The sequence below is a fragment of the Copadichromis virginalis genome, linkage group LG20 (genome assembly GCF_057382275.1).
Source record: "Copadichromis virginalis isolate Kocher_CV1m ecotype Utaka linkage group LG20, C_Virginalis_male_GT1.1, whole genome shotgun sequence".
Taxonomy (NCBI): Eukaryota; Metazoa; Chordata; class Actinopteri; order Cichliformes; family Cichlidae; genus Copadichromis; species Copadichromis virginalis.
This window is the reverse complement of record NC_140637.1, coordinates 1,420,720-1,442,120: the sequence shown is the minus strand read 5'-3', so window position 1 is coordinate 1,442,120 and position 21,401 is coordinate 1,420,720. Positions and strand designations below refer to the sequence as shown.

The following is a 21,401-nucleotide window of genomic DNA, read 5'->3' as shown; positions in this document are numbered from 1 at the left end:
TGAGACATGGTACTTTGTATGCTAAAAATCCAAACCACACAGAGTCACAGTTTCTACGTTATAAGGCTTTTTGTAAGTTTTCGATCAATAAATCAAGCTGACCAGGATATAAGCCAAATTTCAGCAGATGGTTAACACGACATCCCCATGAAGTTTTATCAGAAAGTAATAATCAGAATCAGCATACTAAAACTTGAGATTGACGTGCATGCATGCAAACAGTACTGAAAACATAACCTCTTTGGTGGAGGCAAAAATGAAATATTCCTGTTTCGAAGTTCAAATCAAACGGATTGCAAATATTACAGCTGTCATACATTTGGATGCACTGCATTTCAGATGAAAACCCTCTTTACTGGACTATATCTGATAGTTATAGCTATTCTCAGATTAACAGGCTTTTCTGCATACAAAACACGATAGAATCGTAACAAACACAAACCTTTTCGAGTCCACACATGTAATTGTAAATTTTAACACATTTTGTGCAATTTATGCAATAAATTATCAATTATCTGAAAAGGGCATTGCTTTGTGTAGTCACATGCAGGGCTTTTTCTTCTTTAATAGCTTTTCATGTGGTAGTGCAGATGTTAGTAATAATAATAATAATAATAATAATAAGTGTTGGTCAGTGATAATGAGGAGCATATGAATAAATAAACAAACAGGGTGGTGTTGTGGGGCTAAACTTTGATTTTTTTCAGTAATAATGTTTTATTTAATTGCACCATTTAAAAAAAAACACTGCAAAAATAATTGGGAAAGGATAAGAAGGAAGAGTCAATAAAGAGATACCCAGAAGCAAACTTCTAAGATAATGGAAAAACTACAGGGACGGAAAGGGAGTGGGGGGTGGGGGAGTAATAATATGAGCACATGCTCGCTGCATAACCGGATTGTTATGGCGAAGTTTCTGCAGGTAACATTTTCCCACCACGCCCTTCAGTTGCAGTGTGTGTCATGTGCTCGTATTGAATGAATGTGAATGTATTCATGAGGAAAACGGTAACCCACTAAAATAAGCTTCCAAAGTATTTGAGCCAAAAAAGAAAGTGGGAGGGACATTAGTTGAAGTTTTATTTGATAACCTGATCAGGTAAAACTACCATTTGAAAAAAAAATTGACACCAGGATTTTTTTAAAGTGCTGGGGAGTTCTGCGTGAAACCAAAGCCCCCCCACTGCTCGTCCATAAACGAGCAATTAAGTGTCTTCACTGCAAATATAAAATGACCCCTTGTTAACCAAGACTGTGTTTTGCTAGATGACAATCTTAGTTGTCAGGGCCACACCCAGGCTTTGCTTATGCTGTCACTGGTGGGGTGGTTGTCATGGCGACAGGTGAGCTGAGTAATGTCTGGGAGAAAAAACTCAGAAGTGTGTTAGAGACAAGTTGTTCATTACCATGACAAACTTACAGTAACATCCGACTTTGCCACATTTGTCCACCTAGGACAGCATTTACGCGTGTGCGGCATTCACTGCATTTTATTATTATCATCAATTATAACAAGAATTGTTTTTGTGTTTTTACTCAAGACACCAATCCCAGAAAAAAAAGAGCACAAAGTAAGCACCGTTCACCGTCTATTTATAGTCTGGCTACGGACAGAAAATGTGTGAAGTTAAAGCTCTATAAACTTACTCATCACTTTCCTATATACACCTTGGAAGGCTACCAAAGCACATACAGACAGGTGACTGCACTGAACGTCCGCCGTGAGCAATCTGGCGGCTGTGTCCCAGTGCATTGTGGTTTCACTTGTGTCCTTATTGCACCATTACCGTAAGTCCACACAAAGCTTATCAATTGTTAGAAATTCAGCAGTGATAAGGGTGCTTGTTATCAGCACCCATGTGGCACACTATTGATATGTACAAGACCGATGGGATTCGTCTCCTTCGCAGCCACGAGACTTCAGCCCAACTGAACCTCTGTGAGACATTTTGCACCAACGTGTTGAACAGTTCTATGAAACTCTTACTGCAGCAAGCGGCGGTGCATCGCCTTACTGAGGTTTACCATGTTAGCTTTCACTTGTCTGTACATTAGTCTGTTGGCGTGACTTGGATTTATCGAGTGGATTAACAGACTGGACAGCCCACGCAGGAGGTGTGACTGAATTTCAAATTGACAGCTATACACGTGACTTCAGGTCAGCTCTGGTATTTGAAGACGTGATTTGTCTTATAGATGATGACCCCCCCCCATGTTAGTGTTAACTGACAAACTGCAGTAATTAAAACCAGACAATTACACACATCTGCACTTTTGAGCCATGATTATCTGAGACAGCAGTGCTTTGCAATATTTAGGCAATATGACTGCAGCACAGAGGGGTTACGTAAACGTAATTCCAGTGTTATGCAACTATGTGGGAGTGTTGGTTGCAAGTGTAAGTGAAAAAGTTGTGGGACAAAACTGATATGCAAGTGCGTTGAAAAAGCCTGCTATACTTTGGATGCTGTTTAAACATTTGAGCAAAGGGCGCCATCTAGTAGGGCAAACGACAAACTGCAATCTCTGTGTCAACGCTGTCATGAGCATAGAAGCGACTCAAACTGTGCCTGGTTGTTAAAACACCAGGGACACTGAGGGATATACGAGTGCCTTTCATATAGCAGCCATGCTCTGCATCCGTGAAACTAAGTCAGGCTTTGTCAGCCTGCATGGAAAGGAGGACAAAAAACAAAACAACCCCCAAAAAACACACAAACAGCCCCCGTACTCTCAGACAAACCTTGTAGTATTGCTTATGCTCATATTTCCTTATTTTTGAAAGAAAAAAAGTGTCTTATTAATTCCTACACTACATTTAACAAATGTTTTATGTACCAACAGTGAAAAGCTCCATTCTAATTTAAATTAGGTGCGACCACTTAATTAGGTACACCTGTTCAACTGACCGTTTACCCAGATTACAATTCAGCCAATTAACTGGCAGGAACTCAGAGCAATTAGGCACGTGGACATGATCAACCAGAATATATAAATTAGGAACAGTGGATTAAAAATGATATTTACCATTTGTTATTTTCAGACCCAGGAAGGCTCGTTTCCTCTCATCTGTCTAAACGTTATGATCAAGACACCAACGCGTAACTTTACAGGTACAGCGTATAGCCAGTTTTAATTCACTGAGCAGGCAGGAGTGACGAGGCACAGCCAAACAGTACACGCAATTATAAAATAAAACACTTTTGGCTGACCACACAGTGAGTATTAAAATATGATCTCATGTTTTAAAAAAAAAAGAAAATATAGAGCCAGCTAGCTCTTAGTGTCATGATAGAAAGTCAAATGACAAATTCTCTTCGGCACAGGCAAAGATAATCCTGCACAGAGAGGCCATGACAGTGTAATAGGAAGTAAAAAATGTGAGGTTTACTAAAGAAAGAGAAAAGCCAAATGTACCAATAATCCAACACATTACATAGAATAAAAGAAAAAAGTGTCAGCTGGATAGTCGTTAGTGTTATCAGGCAAAATCTATCCCAGTGCACTGCTGGCGACCTTAATGAGGTCTGTACCATACCATTGTTTGCATATGAAAACAGATAGACCCCGAACACCCGTCCTTTAACATTTTTACAGTAACACTTTTTTGCTTTGCTGGTGAAATACAAAAAGAAAGAAAAAAAGTTCATCTTTACAAAAATGGACTATTTACCTTAGGTTTGGCTTACAAACAGTACCGTTACAAGCGTAGTGTACGTGTCCTATACATCAGTGCTCCTCAGCTTAAGGCTTTAGAAATCAAAGCACATTCTTATCCCAACTCGCATGGAGGTAGAAGTACTGCAGCAAGCCCACACAGTCAAAGTAAAAATAGTTGCACGTCCACGGAGGTGATTCTGTCGTTAAAAATGCTGCAAAGAGCAAAACGTGAACTTAGTCTGAGACTGTCTGAATTCTTCTGTTGTTTAAAACGACAAGTGAGGCAGTCGAAAACACGTCCTCCACTGGAAACCTTTACAAAGAGAAAGCAAATACTCCTAAAATGATCTCCCTCTTTACACTTTGACACAACATCAAATATAAATACAACATGCTCTTCTTTACATGAGGCTCACTTATACTTTATGCAGTATCCTTGGACCTTCGATTGAGCTGACTGAAGTCCACGATTTCATACTAAACAGGTAACAGAGGCTATTCCAATGTAGACTCATTCAAACTGTACCTCGCAGAGCTACTGCAGTCTGTAAAAGTAATAGTGTTTGTGGCAGGTTACATGAACGATGAATATTTGTTTTCATAGATTATATTCAAACTCATCTCACATCAGTCACACCTGTGATGCAAATGCAAAGATCCACTTGTAGTGCATCACACAGTCTTCCATTGTTGATCAAAGGATTGCATGTTAAACTTGATTCCCTTTAAAAGGTTTTTTCAATTTCCAATTAGAAAAAAAAAAAAGGAGTATCTAATGTATATAAGACCTTTGCGTTTGCCGACTCTTTTGGTTTAAGCAGAGGGATGCTGTTATATGATCATACATCATACATGTTCCAGCAATGGGAAACCATAAACAACAGGCGTGACTACAGTGTGACGGTTGGTCTGTTGAAACACGTGTGTTTAGAATAGAGGAGCAATTCTGAGTGTTCAGCTGGAAATAGTGTTTATGGTGTGAGTATCAAAAAGTCCGTGAAGAGTCTCTGCATGTACACAACATGCTGCTAGTCATTAACTAGTCGATAAACATGGTACTGCGCTCCATGTTCGCTCGTGGACACTTCAAACACAAAGGCGATGCACAGCAGAGTCTCCTGAGTTTCTCTGTTGGACACCACCTAGCAAAGACACAAATAAAGACAAGAAAGGCACTGAGGGGGGAGAAAGTACATTTGTCAATGTGCAGCAAAACCTTTTCAAATTCAGTTCATTACATTAAGAAGGTGCAAAAATACCTTTGTGCACAGTTAGGCCTATAATTTGTTTTTGGGGGGGGTTTTTTGCCTCTGGACACCACCACAGTGGATTTCAAAATAAATAAAATCAATCAATTAATAAATATGTGACCAAACTGCAAGCTTTAATTCAAGGGGTTTTACAGACATTTTGGAATAACCCACTCACACCCATTTTTACATTTCTATTATTATTATTATTATTATATTTCTATTTCTATATTTAGTTCAAAATGAATTGCACAAATATCTAAGATCTCACCTCATTTATGAATATCTAAGAATTGGTATTAATACTTTGATTAAAATCATTTGCAGTGAATGACTGCCTGAAGCCCAAAACTCATGCACATCACCAAATGCTGTTTACTTGCTGGACATGCTGCACTAGGTTTCAGCTGCTGTTGTTTTGAGAGTCAGTGAAGTTTTTCAGTAGACTTGGTGGAGATCAGGTCAAGATATGTTATGGTTCAGATTATGAGCTGTTAATCTTGGTTCCACCCCGAGAGAGCCAGACTCTCTAAAGCTTTCTGGTCTAATCTGTCATAAGCATGCAGTTAGGTCTGTCAATATTTGGCTGGTACACTCCTTTTTAACAATGTACCAGATTACTGATTTAGCCACTCCCCCCCCAGTGCAATAAAGGCCTCTCGCACTTACACTGACATGTCTTTAGGCCTCATGTTTAAAAACACAGTGAAAACTAGAAAATACAAATTAATCACTTCTAGGTCTTTAATTTACGATGTAAAAGTGTATCGAGTCATAGAAATAAAACTGAAGTGAAACTGAGCACTTTGAATGGACTCAGTGTCAAATCATGTCTGCTTACTTTGTCATGAAAGGACCATGGCAGTCAGTTGAGGCCTGTTCCTCACCTATTTCATTATTATCATAAAGGTTGACCTCTGATCTTGAGGTCAAGGTCACTGGTGTTGAAACTCCTCTGCCATTTTTAGTAGAGACGACTATATTATGAATGTGTGAATCCTACATCACCTTGTTCTCAAGTTATCATATTCACAAGATTTTCAGCATCGAGCCCAATTTAAAATCCACTATGTCGATGTAAATATGCAAAGCTACAAAAAAAGTGTACAATACAGTAAATGTACAGTTGATTGTAACCCCCTCGTGCCGTTTTCAGGAATTCTTAAAGTTCAGTTTAACAATTGTTTTTAAATGATGCCGAAGGATATTCAACTCTACATTTTATCCACATAATAGTTTATATGAATTATTAACCAAATCTTGCCTCACACTATGAACCAAAGCAGGTTTATAAACAGTGTATGGTTTTGTATTGGTGGTCAGATTACCCACACACACCTGTAGAATGGTGAAGTTCTCCAGAACACTGTTCATCATGTACTTCTCCGGCAGGTGTTTGAGTTTGTGGATGAAGTTGATCATATATTCACACATGGGTGAGCGATGGATGCGGAACATGTACTTTCCTCCTTCCAGATGTGCATATTCAGTCTGGTTAGGAGAAATCCACATGCGTTATTTGCAGTTAAAACACATGCAGGTGGGGTCTAATGTAAAATATATTTGAGTATGTGTACATATATTCAACAAATAAGAGCCATTATTAAAATGTGTGAATAATTTTCTCACCTCAACCTTTTCCACCACCTGTTTACCAAAGGAGCAGACCTTTGTTGAAACACTGATAGTGATGTTTTCTGTTCCGCTGTACTGGCTGCTCACGCCGTAAAAAGCGCCAGAACCTTCCTCGATGTCACTGCTCAGGTCCGCCTAAAACAAGGAGAATGAGATGGACACAGAATGAGTGCGACAAAAAATAAAGGGGTAGAAGAAAATAAATGAAGACGTCACCACCAAAGAATATAACTGTAGTGTTTAATACTCACACGTTACATGGACCGAGCTAGAAACTATTCAAGAACTTGTGTTTGATTTGCTGAATAATAATAATGCAACTAAAAACACTTGTTTAAGAACAAAAAAGTGAAAAAGTAATTTCCTGCATAATTTCTAGTGTTACACTGGCTTTGCTTCCCCCGTGTGGTGTAGCAGGTTATTACCTCAGACTGCAAAATGAACTCTACAAAAGACCCAATTTTTTGTTTAACAAAGTGAAAGTAATCTAGTGTAAACACTTAAGCATGTTAGTGCGCATGTCCTAAACGCCAGCTCAGTTTTTGAGATTAGAACTTGCTGACTTTCTTTGCTAAAATGGTTTAGTGTTGTTGGTTACGTACCCAGAACTTGACAAGAAAGAATGCATTGTGTGGCCCTTTTTCGTAAAGCTCTTTCAGGCCTCCTTTCTTCTCAGAGAACTTGTCGTAAATCTGCCTCACGTCTATGGACTCCAACACTGGGTCACTGTAGCCAGGGTTTGATGGGCCAATGTGCACGAACAGATGTTTATGCTGTAGAAGGGAAGGAGAAATAAGTCCAAGAGGGTAAAAAGAAAGAAAAATTTTTATATTGAGGACTCTTGCTTCAAAAGGTTCTGGCTGTCTGTACCGTCTCTCTGTCTCGTTGAGTCTCCATGAAAGCAGAGTACTCCAGTAGCCGTAGTTTTGCAGAGGCAATGGTTCTGTCTTGCCATACAGGAGCTGCTATAGCTGCAGGTCGAGGGGGTGGCAAGGCCTCATAACCTGTTTAACATTTAAAACTGTGAAACAATTCAAATAACAATATTTATTAAAAAAAAAAAAAAAACTGTGCAAATCAAGTTCACACTTACTGATAGGTGCAGGGACGGGGGCTGGGAGTGTAGTGTACGGCGGCTGTGCAAAGGGCTTGATGCTGTAAAAACGAAACAGAAGAAATAACCCCAAAAATGAGTAAATGTACCTGCTTACGCAAGAAAGTTTGATTTTCAAGACAGAAAACCAAGGTATGTGCCAGCTATACTTACTCCTGAGAATGCCCAGGCTGTCCTGGCATAGGGCCGGGCCAAAACTACACAAAGAAGAAACAGATTGAGTAAAACGATTTGCTCACGTTTACCCCGAAAAGTAGAAAACAACAGATGTGTTTGTGTTAGCGTCTCACTCTGACTGGTGGAGGAAAGGGAGTCTGGGGTTTCATTACACTCGCAGAGACGATCTGAGCTGATGAGAGATTGGCCACCGTCTGCAGCGCCTTGTCCTTCGAGACCTGGTCCTGAATGACAAAGACAAAGTAAAACACAATGACAAAACTCTGAAACGTCACAATAAAATGCAGGTTATCATTCCAAGATCAGCCAACTCCAAAGGCCACTTTAGACAGCAAGCCAGCCAACATGTAGTGTACATAAGCATGATGCAGCAACTATATGGAAAAATAGCGCAGAAAGCAAAGCGCACATGAGGGGGAGCCGAAGCAGGAGGCAAACCAAGTAAGAAGAGCTAACCGTCACCAGTATTTCACTAAAGCCACTAAAACGAAAGAGCAACAAGCAGGGTTTTGTTTTTTTGAGTTTGGCAATAAAACTGCAACTGTGGACTAGCAGCAATGTGATGCCAACCACACAACACAGAAGCCTGAAGCAGAAAACTGTAGTTGCATAACCGAAACTTACCAAGTTCATGGCCTATGGCAAAAAAGACATTTTATTAATTAACTTCAGTACATTCAAAGTAAAAGCAGATCACAAAATCATTGTTAGGAATATGCCTTGTTCATACTTCAGAAAACATTTAGATACATTCACTTTTTGCATGTTTATGTCTGAATAAAAGTTTTTTATTTTCTAAATAGAATAGAATAGAATAAAGCTTTATTATTCCACGAATGAGAAGTTTGGCTGTTACGCAGCTCTTATGGCAAGTGGAATATAAAATATAGAAGCCAGACACAAAGTGGTCTTATATAAATAAGCAACTGAAGTTCGCATATAGAGATAACAATGTACAGAAATATGTATAATAATTGTACAGAGATATGTACGTGTGTGTGGGGGGGGGGGGGGGTGTCCTTCGCTCCTTCCTACACTGTGGGTGTAAACGTCTCCTGCTGAACGAGCTGCTCAGTGCTCGCAGTGTCATGCAGGGGGTGGGAGGTGTTGTCCATGATGATGTTAGCTTAGACAACATGCTCTCCTCCCCAACCTGCTCGATGGACTTCAGCAGACAGTCCAGGACAGAGCTGGTCCTCCTGACCAGTTTGTTAAGTCTCCCCCTGTCCCTCTCTGCCGTTCCACCAGTCTAGCAGACCACAGCTTAAAAGATAGCAGATGCTAGAAGTGTTCCTAGAAGCACATCCTGGAGTTTTCTCTTTAACTACGGAAGCAAGTATTTCTTCGATAGAACCCAAAGCTAACTAATCGGTGTTCAGTTAGTTAACTGCAGAGAGGAGTACCATCTCAACAAGACTCAATCACTGATCCCATATGGAAAAGAAATAGTAAAAACGTATATGTGATTACTCATGAAAGTGGCCACTTTCTCATTACTTTCATACATTGTTTTGGATACTTACTAAAACATACAAGTTTCATTATATAATTTTTCAAGGGATCTTATATCTGTTTTCACTCTTATATGCTTTTCATACAAGTTTCACACAAGACAGATACAAACTTTATAAGATTTATATATATCTTTTCCATATGGGATCAAATGATTCATGATTAGTCTGGGAGTAGTGCTGGTGGCACCATCAAAGTCTCAGCTAATGTCAGCGGATGACCCAGAAAGAATAAACTGCACAATCCATGTGAGCATGGCCAACAATCAAAAGTGACTGATGTCCACAAAGAACTTAATTTATAGTCCAAATGCTTTGACATACTTATTTCAACTATTTCTTTAAATAAATTTGTCAGAAAATAAACAGATGTGCGCATACATGAATAATAAATTAAATAAATAAATAAAATCAAAAACCTAAAAACACAATTTTCACTTTGGTGTCGTGAGTTAATGAATTTAGGTTCATTTTTCAAGTTAGAATGAAATTTTCATGGGTGAAAAAGGTGAAATCAGCTGTAACTGTAGTCAAAAGTACTGCCTTATACTGAAAGAGCAGGATATGTCCTACTGATCTGTTCCATCATAAAACTGAGTCCTTTGTTTATATCTGGAGATTATAAAGGTTACTCTCCACATGTGTACAGGAGAGCAGGTGGTTCAACAGATTTGGTGTAAAATGACGGTTTGTTTTGTGTAGAACAGAGAATGGTAAAACCACAAGAAAGAAATAGAGAGAAAAGATAAAAAGAAATGTAGGAAATGTTCAAGAGCAAGAATCTAAAGAAAGAGAAAAATCAACGGAGAAAACTTTTGAAATTCCTCAAATGGCCACATTAAAGACACCTTGCATGTTTACTGATATGGGGGCATGCATGTAGGTTACATGCCGCTAGCATTGTAAACTAAGTGGTCAACAAAAGCCAGCAACCTAATCTCATGCAATTATTTGTCTAAGGCCACAAACTTGATCCAAGTGAAATGACCAACGTACCAGCCATGCATAAAAATGATGCCAAACATATATAAACACTCAAGAAAACAAACTTGTGCACTGTGCAATACTAGACAATACAAGCAAAATAAATAAATAAATGTCTGTGCCCTACTGACTATATTCCAATCATGCAGCAAAGTCCTTCTATACTGGATTTAACTTTGGTCCATCAAAGTTTTCTACTGGTCTCGACAAAAAGGCTCCATGAAGGTTATATTGATCGTCTGCAATTTGATTAGCAGTTGCAGTTCCCTGGAGACTCGTATGGCCGATGTTAAGAACTAAGAGCAAGGCACCAGTTTTAAGGGCACGAGTCTCATGAATATGGTTGGAAAATACAGTTAAATATAGTTGTAGTTTTAAGGTGGTGGGAGTCGGCTTTGACAGTAAAGATTCCCCCAATACAGGTAGTACCCCAGCAGAAAAATCTGCGTCTAAGATTGGGTCAAGTTACATCTGAGCATGCAAAGCGAAGCGGCTAGCATTGCAAAGTCAGTGAGCATGTATACCTTCAGCTTAGACTGAATCTCGCGAGACTTTCTCTTGGCCAAGACTTGCAGGTGACTAGAGACCTGAGGAAAGACAGGATGAAGGAAAAGGAAAGAGAAAAGAAGAAGGCTGTGACTACAGAGAGGAGTAGAGTATAGTCAGTGAGAACCCACCTTGATGCTTGCCTGGTATTCTCGTACCCTCTTACGTGCCAAAACCTGAATATGACTAGACACCTGTGGACCCAGGGTTACCCCCGTGAAAACACACATTTACACAATGATTTCATCATTTTAAACAGACACAGTCCATAAATATTCATTTAAACAAGGTGGAACAAGTTACAATGTTACATAAAACAGATCAGTGTCGTAGTCGACACAAATATCTGTGCGTACCTGTTTGCGTGTGCGTGTCTTCCCCGTTCGCAGCTTGATATAGCGAGCTATCAGCTCATTTCGACCTGACATGACATAGAAACTGATAAAATTAGAATGACTAAAAAACAAACACGTTATACAATTGTTAAGTTATTCTTAAACTGCACTGTTTGGGCAGATATAGCTCACACCTTATGAGCAGACTTAGCATGGGCATATTCAAATGTCTCCCTGTAACAGTCACTCTCTAGTATTTACATTACTAGTATGTGGCCAAGCTGCAGTATTGTTTGGGCTGTTTGTGCTGCTGACAAACTGATTTGCATAATGACATTGAGAAAAGTAAGAAAACAGGAGTGGTAAAAAAATTACAAGGTAAATGTGGGAGTGACATGACTATTGATATACAATAAAATGTATTTAAATCTTTCAATGATCAAGGAACCATATCAACTTAATCTAAAAAACAGCATCAATTCACTCATCAGTTCTACTATATCAAATGTTATTTGAGGCTGTTAGGTGGTTGCTAAGCAACAAGATGACTATATATTGCACGTGTCTAGCTTTGTGTATATAAATAAATGAAAATGATCCCAAGCTTGCTTTAATGGTGTCGCAGGTGCAGAAATGCAACAAATGGGTCGTTTTAGCCCACGTGTAGGTGGTTGCTAGGCAACGTGAGGGCATCACTACTGTGTGCCAGCTCAGCTCCCATTATGCAGAAGGGTTTTGTGGTCAGATAGGTAGACAGAGCTTTCATGTATTATAGTAAGATTGCAAGTAGCTCCAGGCAGTAGCTCCCTCTGCTGCTTGAGCCACGTAGGACCCTGTAACTTTTTATGATGCTGCAAAAACAGACAGAATCACAGCTCCAAAACTGAACTGTGCGATTTTCTGAGGAGGAATGTCCTAGTAATCAAAAGAAATTTACAATAACAAATCTAAATGGCTGCATTTTTTTAAAGCCAAAGTTAATTATGACTGTTGTGGTTGATGTATGACAAAGGCAATGTAAAGCAAATAAGTTTTTTAAAAAAGGACCATCGTTCCTACATATGTCTGTACATATTAAAGTTGTTAAATTGCACCACTTGTTGCATCCCATTTGTTCACTGAAACAAATATGAATCTAAAAGACAGGCGGACATGGGTGAACACTCCACATTAAGCTAAACTTCATTTGCCTTGAATCTGAAGCCAAATGTGGTTGTGGTCTAGTAGTTTGTGTCTCACAACGTAAAATACAATAAGTACAATCGTAACACAAATGGCTGGACCGAGAGTCCTTATTGTTTGAGTTTAGTGGTCACAGTGACATTCAAATTTATGTTTAGACTGTCCCGAACTTACTGGTCAAGTTCTAAAATGAAGCCGTGCATACTTTTGAATCCACTGTCTGTATCTGCAAGCATAAAATAAAACCTCAATGTGATGCCACTTATGGTGAAATGTTTTAAGTGTGAAAGTGTGTGTCTCCAAGGTAGTGAGATTCTTATAAATCCCCATAAAGACTTGTCAAGTTCTCCTATTCTCAGGCTGTAAGACATTTCTATTAAGAATAGCATGTATTAATTTTTAGTCAGGTTTGCGTTTGCTTGCTGGCAGACATTCAAAAGCGATGAAGAAATGGTGGGAATGGAGAGAAAAGCAGAGGAGAGGTCATGATATTGTTAACAGACTTCCAAAATGTGGTCAGCACAGACTGCCTGGTCAGCTCTTTCCTTCTCCCTCTTCTCAGTTCCAACCCACACCCGATGATCTGCTCGTCGCTTGTAACTTCTAAGTAACCCATTATACAGCACGCCGCAAGCGGTTAAATATAAAGGTGACCAGACTGATCCCACAGCTGTAATCATTTAGCACACATGCACACTTACTAACATCATCATCATCATCATCATCCTTTTTTCTGGAAAAGGCTGTGACGCTGTAGGGATTTCAGATGAGTCACATCAGCACTGTTAAGTTACCAGAGCACAGAATTTCCCAAAATCAACAGAAGGGGCTGACTCAGACACAGCAGTCTGCTCCAATTCCCAAAACAGGACACATGCACTACCCTGCAGCCTGCCACTACTCCACATAAGGGTAAAAGCTCTTTCTTTAGATGTCAGATCTATTTTGCTATAATATAAGGCAAGATAAGCTACAACTATAAATATGTAATATAACCGAGCCACAAGGTGAGGGCACAAACCAGTGTACTCATAGTGGGCCGTCCCAAGTCCTGATAAATGTGACGGTTGCATCAGGAAGGGCACCTGGAATATAATCTTTGCCTAATCAAACATGCGGATCATCAAGAATGTAATTTCCATACTTGATTGGAAAGGGCCTGGGTGAACAACAACAGCCCCTGGTACTGTTAGCTAAGTGGGTGCCAGTGGAAACTGTGGTACTGTTGGCCGAAGACAAAGAAAGAAGAGAGGGGGAAGGCGTGTTTGAAGGCAGCAAGAAAGACGGAAAGGCAGGAGTGAGGAGGTTTGAGGAGGAATTTAAATGCAGGAACTATGACGGGTAAAGGGAGAGAACTGGCCGACATGATGGATACGATAATACGTGCAAGAGACCAGATGGAGGGGAAGGAAGACCAGAAGAAACAGAGGTTGATTCCAACTGTTCTACCATGGTGTAGATAGGAAGTGAAATGAAGTAGGAAAGAAATTTCAAGTAAAAGTATGTGAAGAGTGTTGTTGAGGTGGAGAGAGTCAGAAATTTAAACTGATCAAGCTGAAGGCGTGGTGTTGAGTGTAATCCCACAGGCTGGCTGTCCGTTAAAAGAGCACAAGGAATTCTGAAGTAGACTGAATAAAGTGATACAGAGTATTACCAGAAGGGAACAGAGAAATGATGAAAAGGAGACTCCATGGTGAAACGAGGACATGCAACAAAGTATTCAAAGAAAGCAAAGAAAAAGTCAAAGGGGAGTGGTTGGATAGATGAAGAAAGCAGGAGTATTGGAAGGCTAGTCATCCAGCAAAGAAAGAGGTGGTAAAAGCAAAGGAAAAGGTTTATAGTGAGTTGTATGTAAGACTAGAAACTAAGGAAGGAGAACAGGACTTGTTCTGAGTGGCTTTTGGGCTGGAAAGGATGTGCAGCATGCTAGGATGATTAAGGATAGAGATGAAAATAAGATGCAATGAAAAACCCCCCACAGCTGAATCATGTTGAGTCTTGATGTTGCACAGTTGGGCACTAGAGGGTACAAGGCAACTTTGGGCATCGCAGGTTTGGTACACTAAAAAGGTAACAATCTGATCGGAGTAGAGTCAGGCAGAGCGTAAACAAGTAATCCACAACTTGTGACAATAAAACAATTTATTTTTTAACTACACTGCCATAATGTCTTAGTAAGGACTGATTAATCACTACACACAGCAGATGTTAGAAAAAGTTTTTTACATGACTGAAATAAAAGGATAAATACGTGGATTTTAAAAACACCAAATATGCATATATCAATCTTTAAAAACAACCCTAAAGTAAAAGCCAAGATATTTGTCACCGTGTGCTGAAAATGTTTTTCAAAGTCTAATAACGATGGATATAGGTGTGGTGTGATTTAAAAGCAGTAGATGCCAAAGTTAGTATATTATTTTTCATCTGCATTACTTATTAAATCATTAGAGTATTTATCCAGCACCCATCTAACTGCCAAATGATTATGAAGAGATAGATGATGAAGAAGCTGAGTGTTAAGTTTCAACAAACTAAAATATCAATCCAATATTAAAACATCATTACTGACACACGCGCCCACACACGCGCGCTGCATTATCTGTGTCACCGAGTCTGCTGATCATCCCTATTTAGAAATACTTGCTTGGCACTATAATCCAGGGTGACATCATGGTAGTAACATATGACTGCCACCAAAGACAGCACGCAGGCTGGATCAATTACGACTGGCCTAGTTTAGCTCAAGAAGGATAATTAAAGCAAACACCCACTGAGATTCGCGTTACTATGAAATCAGTATATAATTTTAATGCTGTGTTCATAACAGTTTAATAGTTAATTCACACTTGTGCCGATAAGCTAAATGAGCACTGCGTAGTTTTAATTCCTTTACACTAGTGTGAGTGTTTATGCACACAAACCACTTTAAGGCATGAGATGTATTTTCATTTAGCAATATTGGGTGATGTTGGAACACCTGTCCACATCTGACTATAGGTGAAAAATAGCTGATAAATCTCCGTGGTTTTCATTTTATATCCTCTAAACTGGTTTATCATTTATATTAAACAATATCTTAACATAAAAAGTCACATCCAATTATGCAAAAGTTGAAATGGATACTTAGTAGCTCACAGTATTAAGAAGCACCGATGCAAGGTTGGGTGTTGTACAGCTAATATTACGCTCAGTCTCAGTGTTGCTTTTTAGTAAGTGTAAGCATACATCAACGGGACAATCCTCGTTAAAGGAGAGGGAAGCAGGGAAGGTCAACCAACACACTGAGCCCCACGCTTCCACAAAAGGAGAAAATGCCACAATGCTGAAACAAACTTTCCCTTTCTGTCACCTGGTATCATATATCCTGCTCCCCTCACTGCTGAACACCCTTACAAATGCACAAATGCTTCACAGTCTGATTCAGAGTGCAAACACTCAACTCCCCCCTTCAAAAAAAAGAAAAAAGGATCACAAGGGTTTCATAAGGTAAGAAAAAAGCCAAAATAAAGAGCTCTTTTCACAGGCAGCATCTTAAACCAATCCTAATAAAAAACAAACACATGAAACGTTGCTTGTGTGCATTTAGAACAAATCTGTTCCTGGTGTTTCACAGACCATTTATGCAGAACAACAGAAGTTATTCAGAAGTTAACTACAAGTTGACATGAGAAGTCAACATGCTCCTTCCTTTAACCTTATCACTGCAGATTGTCCTCTGAAACAAAAAACTACGTAGCCTGTTGAAAATACCTGCGAGCTGATCACCTACGCATAAAGCAAGGTGATTCTGCACAGGGGTCAAAAACCAACTCTGTCCCAAAGTGCAGGCAGTTGATTAAAATTTGGTTTTTTTTGGTGTGGTTCTTCTAAGAACTAAAATTCTGGAATAAAGTGTTCATACATGTAAAGCCTTTATTATTATCATTTTTATTTATTCCAAAATGGTTGGGTCAAGCAAAGGGTGCCTACAGATAACAAACATGTCATACTGGCTGCTACAGTCATTGCTTTATGTTTATTGACTCTATTAAATTTAAATATCTGCAATTTTACACAGTCATCGAAAGAAAATTATTTAAACCCAAAAAGGAAACCGACAAATTAAAGTCAAATCTTTTACAAACAAGTCAGTTATATATTACAGCTTCTTTGAATATGTTTTGTTTGAGCTTTCATTTCAATATCGAAGAAGAAACTAGAGGGGAAAGGGATAGAAAGTTGCTGCTCCTCACCATACATCTTCCCCTCATCTGACAGTATGATCTTCCTCCTTCCACAAGGAGGGTAGATGGCCAGAGCTTCCTGAAAGCTCTGCTCAATGTCTGGGCTCCACACCCCTTCAGGATCCCCGTCCAATCCGCGGTCCGCCCCGTCTCCCAGTCCCTCTCCATTGGGACTGGCACCCTCCTCCTGCGCCCCATCAGGGCTGCCACGGCAACTCCACTCCGACGCAATGATGACGGCTCCAGCTACAACACACCTACAACACACGAAACAAGATAAATGTGGAACAGATCCGCTAAACTGGATCTGACACGTTAGTGTTACAGTGTTATGCTTTTTGGGGGGCGTGGTGGCTGTAAGAAGGTTTCTCCATTTTGTCTGTCTGCCCTCCTCACAAATGAAGAGGCCAGAGAGCAATAGAGAGAAGTGCACACTTTCACTTTTATACTATTCACACAATTACACTCAGCTTGAATTTAAAATTTAAACCAATAGGCAGAAATACAGGCAACTGAGGAAAAGCCCTTATCCAGGACTAACAAAAATATACAAATACTTGTTACAAAACTTACCCTGAACCCTGGTTTTAACATGTTTCCTTCCATGTTGAAGCCAAAACATGATTAGGAAACAGATTTGTTGTTGTCACAGCTACACTGCACTGCAAGCAGCAAGATTTTGAGAAACGGATGCAGCCGTTTTCTGTCCTATACAAAAAAACTGTAAACCGTGCACAGCTAATTCATTTTTGCAGTTAAGGACATTTTAAGCGTCACGTCGGTTCTTATAGAGTGCTTTTTCTTCTGTACCTGAGCACCTGAAGTGCTTCATGCAAGTTGCCTCATTCACCCATTCAAGCCTAGAGTGAGCTAAGAAAACACCCTCCAGACAGTTACACCACGAATTGTTACGAGGCAGGGTGGACCCGTGCTTTCATGTTGTTTACGTGAGTCTGTGTGAACTTTAGCCTTGCTTTCCTGTTCTTAGCTAATAGAAACACTCAAAGTGGTATTGTAGGCCCACTTCTTTAAGGTTCAATGTGCTGCATGTTCAGAGATGATGTTCTGCAAACCTTGGCTGTAACAAGTGGTTATTTGAGTTCCTGTTACCTTCTTATCAGCTCAAAGCAGTCTGACCATTCTCATCTGGCCTCTGACATCAACAAGGCATTTTCCCTTTATCTGACAATAATCTGCAGTTTCTGAAATCCTCAGACAAGCCTGTCTGTTCACAGTCACTTTAATCATCTTTCATCCCCATTTTGATACTTGCTTTGAACATTTCTACTTGCCTAAATGCATTACTGCCATGCGCTTGCCTGATTAGATAGCTCCGTTACTGAGCAGTTGAACAAACCTAAGTGTAGTCGCCATGCATGTACATTATTTTGTAATGCCAAACGTGGACAACCTAAGCAGTTAAAAGCACAGAACATCTTTAGACTGTAGTATGCAGCCTAGAGAAGGGGAACGAGGTTTCCACAACAAGTAAAACATGACGTTTTGACACTTTTCCCATATTAAAATGTAGTACAGGTTTAAGAGCTTATTTCCTTACTCTTAATCCCTTCATGTGAACAGAAAACCCCCAAAACTTAAGTTAGATCAGCAGTGTATAAAGCATTTTGCTAAAAAAAGAAATTGTTTCATTGTTTTTAAACTTGTTATTTTTAACACAGGGAATCTGAGGCACACTGACAGCTCAAGAAAATTAAACCACACACCTTGTTTTGTTAATCCACATCACTGACATCATGATGGATGGACGAGACTGAGATCAACTTTGCGGCTGTTGAGAATAGCGACAGATTTCTCCGACTACAAGTGTCTACACACCAAGAGCGAGATCAGATTCACTTTGAGCTGTTTACAGCGTCCATGGGTACGGTGTGTATTAATAGTTCTGGCACCCGTGGTCAAAGACCTAACAAGTGACAAGCCAAAATATTAAGGGTTTATAAATGTTTAAAGACACTATCCAGGGTCAAGAAGGACACTACCAGGATGTGTCACTATTAAGATGAGATCACAAGATGTAATACATTAAATATTTAACTGACTGCGCTTAGTGAAGATGAGACCAGCTATTCCTTTTTCTTAGCTGTTCATTACACAGAAACTAGCCTAAAAGGCAACACAAACTTTAGAAGACTCCAACCTTGGCTGTGTAGGCCACATAAGGAAATTACACATTCTTTTGTTATTGTTGAAGATGCTCCAAGTCTCTTCAAACACAGACACACATATGCGACATGAATGTTGCCTGGTGTGTAATGTTTTCCAGAGTGTGGTTAATATGGTCCCTGCCACAGAGGAACCACAGAGGATCAGTGTGGTCGCTGAGCTTCCCCTGCTGTGGTGGGTTTATTCTGCACACTGTGTGCAGGGCCTTCCCGGTTTCAATCACTACTGACTGGACTGAGCTGTTGCCATAGAGATCAGAAAGGCCTAGCGGGGTGGTCAGGCAAGCACAAAGTCTAAAAGAACATTTTGATATTCGAGGGAGGTGGGATGCGATTGTCCTGAAAGCTCTACTGTGGGACGTCTGCAACTGGGAAGGTGTTTCTTTGTCCTGACTGGAACAAACTCATCATGATGTCATATTGCTTTTCATGTTCACAGACAAAAAGATTATAATGACCACAACAAGAGTAGCTTTGCATGAGTCATGATTTGAAAAACAATTGTTATTTATCTTAAAATGAGCCTTAGTGAAGCCCCTCAGTGCATCCCCTCGTCATGTCTAAAGCAGGCCCTTCTACCTCCACCTTCTCCTCCTTTAGGTCACCCTCCATTTAAGCCAACTTTCTTCTGATTGGCCTTTCCATCCAAACAGAAGGTGGGAGGGGCTTCCATGCTCTAAGCTAGTTGTGCCCTTGAGATGACCACATTAGAGATATCCCCTCTCCCTGACAGAAATCAAAGTGAAAGTGTGTGTGTGTGTGTGTGTGTGTGTGTGTGTGTGTGTGTGTGTGCATATAGAACAGTCTAAAGCCCGAGCTTCTGGTTGATTAGGATTAATAAGACAGAAGGAAGGAAGTTTCCTATATTCTTCAGTGGGATTTAGGTTACATACATTTCAGGTCAGCTAACTGTATAGTAAGTAGAGCCTGACCAATATAAGATATCAGCACGAGCAGGACAGGAACATGACATCAGCATGATATCAACATGACATATGGTGTCATCATGGTTTGTCCATGTGAATGACTTGACTCTAGTATTGAAAATACTGTCAGCATATGTGGCATACTAGACAGCTAAGCAAATGGTGTTGCCTAGTAAAGTGTCTATACCACTAAACTGCTAAAACTAAATAAATAAATTAAATCGAACTACTTTAATACATAACTACTAAGATACATTTCTGGAATGTCAAAAAATATTACTCATCATTTTCACGTTTTTCATTAGTGGAAGATACTGTAGGCAGATGTGAGGCTACCAGGCAACACACATTTAAATATACATTTTAAAAAACAGACACTCTGTATATACAAAGTTATAAGCAGCACACACATGTAATAATCTGAAACGGAGATTTTTCACACAGGAAGTCTAAATGTGTTAACATGAAGTATGACCTTAGTTGGTGTAATGACAAAAATTATGTTTATGACAATTTACTCTAACGTTAACTTAGTTTATGCATTTGATTAAGGGGGGGGGCGTCAATCATCTAATACCCTTTTCTTTAGCATGGTGGGGAGCTCACAGACGGTTTAACAAATCCCAGGGGGAAACTTGGCTTAAATAATCAAACCTAGTGCTGATGTAACACATACACCACAATCACAGACTTGCATTACCAGCACTGGGAGCATTGCTGTGCAGTTTGGTTAGGAGTTCTGAAATCGGATGAGCTGTCATGGCCACAGATTTGTCAAGAGCAGTGGTGATGCAAAGTTAGGATACTGGCCACAGAGCACATATGTTGCTGGCTCTGCCTGTTTCAATATAGCACCCGTGGTCAAAAGGTCAGGTGTTTTAGTGCAACGAGGAGGCCAGTACAGCATTGAGCTAAATAAAGCTATGAGATCAGCGAACACCGAAAAGTCATGCACATTAGGGGCTGTCTACTGCTCCCAGTGGAGCACCGTCGACATTATGAACAACCAAAACTTCACAGATTTCTATGAACTCTTTGCACACTGACTACTACAGTACCGAGAGGCTTTATGGATATAGACAGTAAACCGATCGACTCTTTTAAACACTCGGATAACCTTAACATGGTCACATCTTACACAATTTTAACAAAGCAATCAGATCACACACATATGCTGTAAATTCTCCCATGGCCTTTCCTTTGAAACTCCTACGACTCTTAGTTTCACATGTTGATACAACTTTCACAGCAGCAAGAAATGAGTCCCATCTGCGAGCATGCAGAGGGAAAATGAAATCACGGTGAACGCTTGGAAGCGGTTTAGCCGAGTGTGAGTTGGCAAAATATCCCTTTGATCCCCAAAGCGGAAAAACTTCCAACTAACTGTCCATAAAAGTTCCTAAAAACCGCACACAAGCACTTCCAGTGGTAGTCATTGTATGCTATCGACCAGTTATTTTCTGTTTTTCAGTGGATATATAACCAGCAAGCCACCGCTAACACACTCGAACTGACATGCTAGTTGGCTAGCTTGGGAGCTAATAATACTGCAATAAACTGCAAACTAAGTCTGAGAGACGCATTAAACTAGCCGAATACAGAACGAATGCTTGAGTAACTATTAGAGGAATTCCCTGCTAAACACGTGAGTCCCTGAATCACTACAGGCACA

The 21,401-nt window shown here is 39.8% G+C and overlaps 1 protein-coding gene across 7 annotated transcripts; it reads right to left on the bottom strand.

Moving 5' to 3' along the window:
• Positions 1 to 3,106: 3,106 nt before the first annotated feature.
• On the bottom strand, positions 3,107 to 19,552 carry tead3a (TEA domain family member 3 a). 7 transcript variants are annotated; one of them, XM_085442998.1, is made up of 14 exons: positions 18,345 to 19,552; positions 16,630 to 16,877; positions 11,234 to 11,298; positions 11,009 to 11,071; positions 10,856 to 10,918; positions 8,461 to 8,472; positions 7,950 to 8,060; positions 7,813 to 7,856; positions 7,639 to 7,700; positions 7,416 to 7,549; positions 7,148 to 7,318; positions 6,540 to 6,680; positions 6,249 to 6,401; positions 3,107 to 4,802 (listed from the first exon to the last, which is right to left on the bottom strand). In XM_085442998.1, exons 1-14 carry the CDS (start codon positions 18,374 to 18,376, stop codon positions 4,689 to 4,691), a joined length of 1,413 nt encoding a protein of 470 aa, XP_085299124.1. In that variant the 5' UTR covers positions 18,377 to 19,552; the 3' UTR covers positions 3,107 to 4,688. The 7 variants fall into 7 exon arrangements, with proteins under 7 accessions (XP_085299124.1, XP_085299125.1, XP_085299126.1 ...); XM_085442999.1 differs by lacking the exon at positions 10,856 to 10,918 and having other exon boundaries at positions 18,345 to 19,551; XM_085443000.1 differs by lacking the exon at positions 11,009 to 11,071 and having other exon boundaries at positions 18,345 to 19,551.
• Positions 19,553 to 21,401: the final 1,849 nt, after the last annotated feature.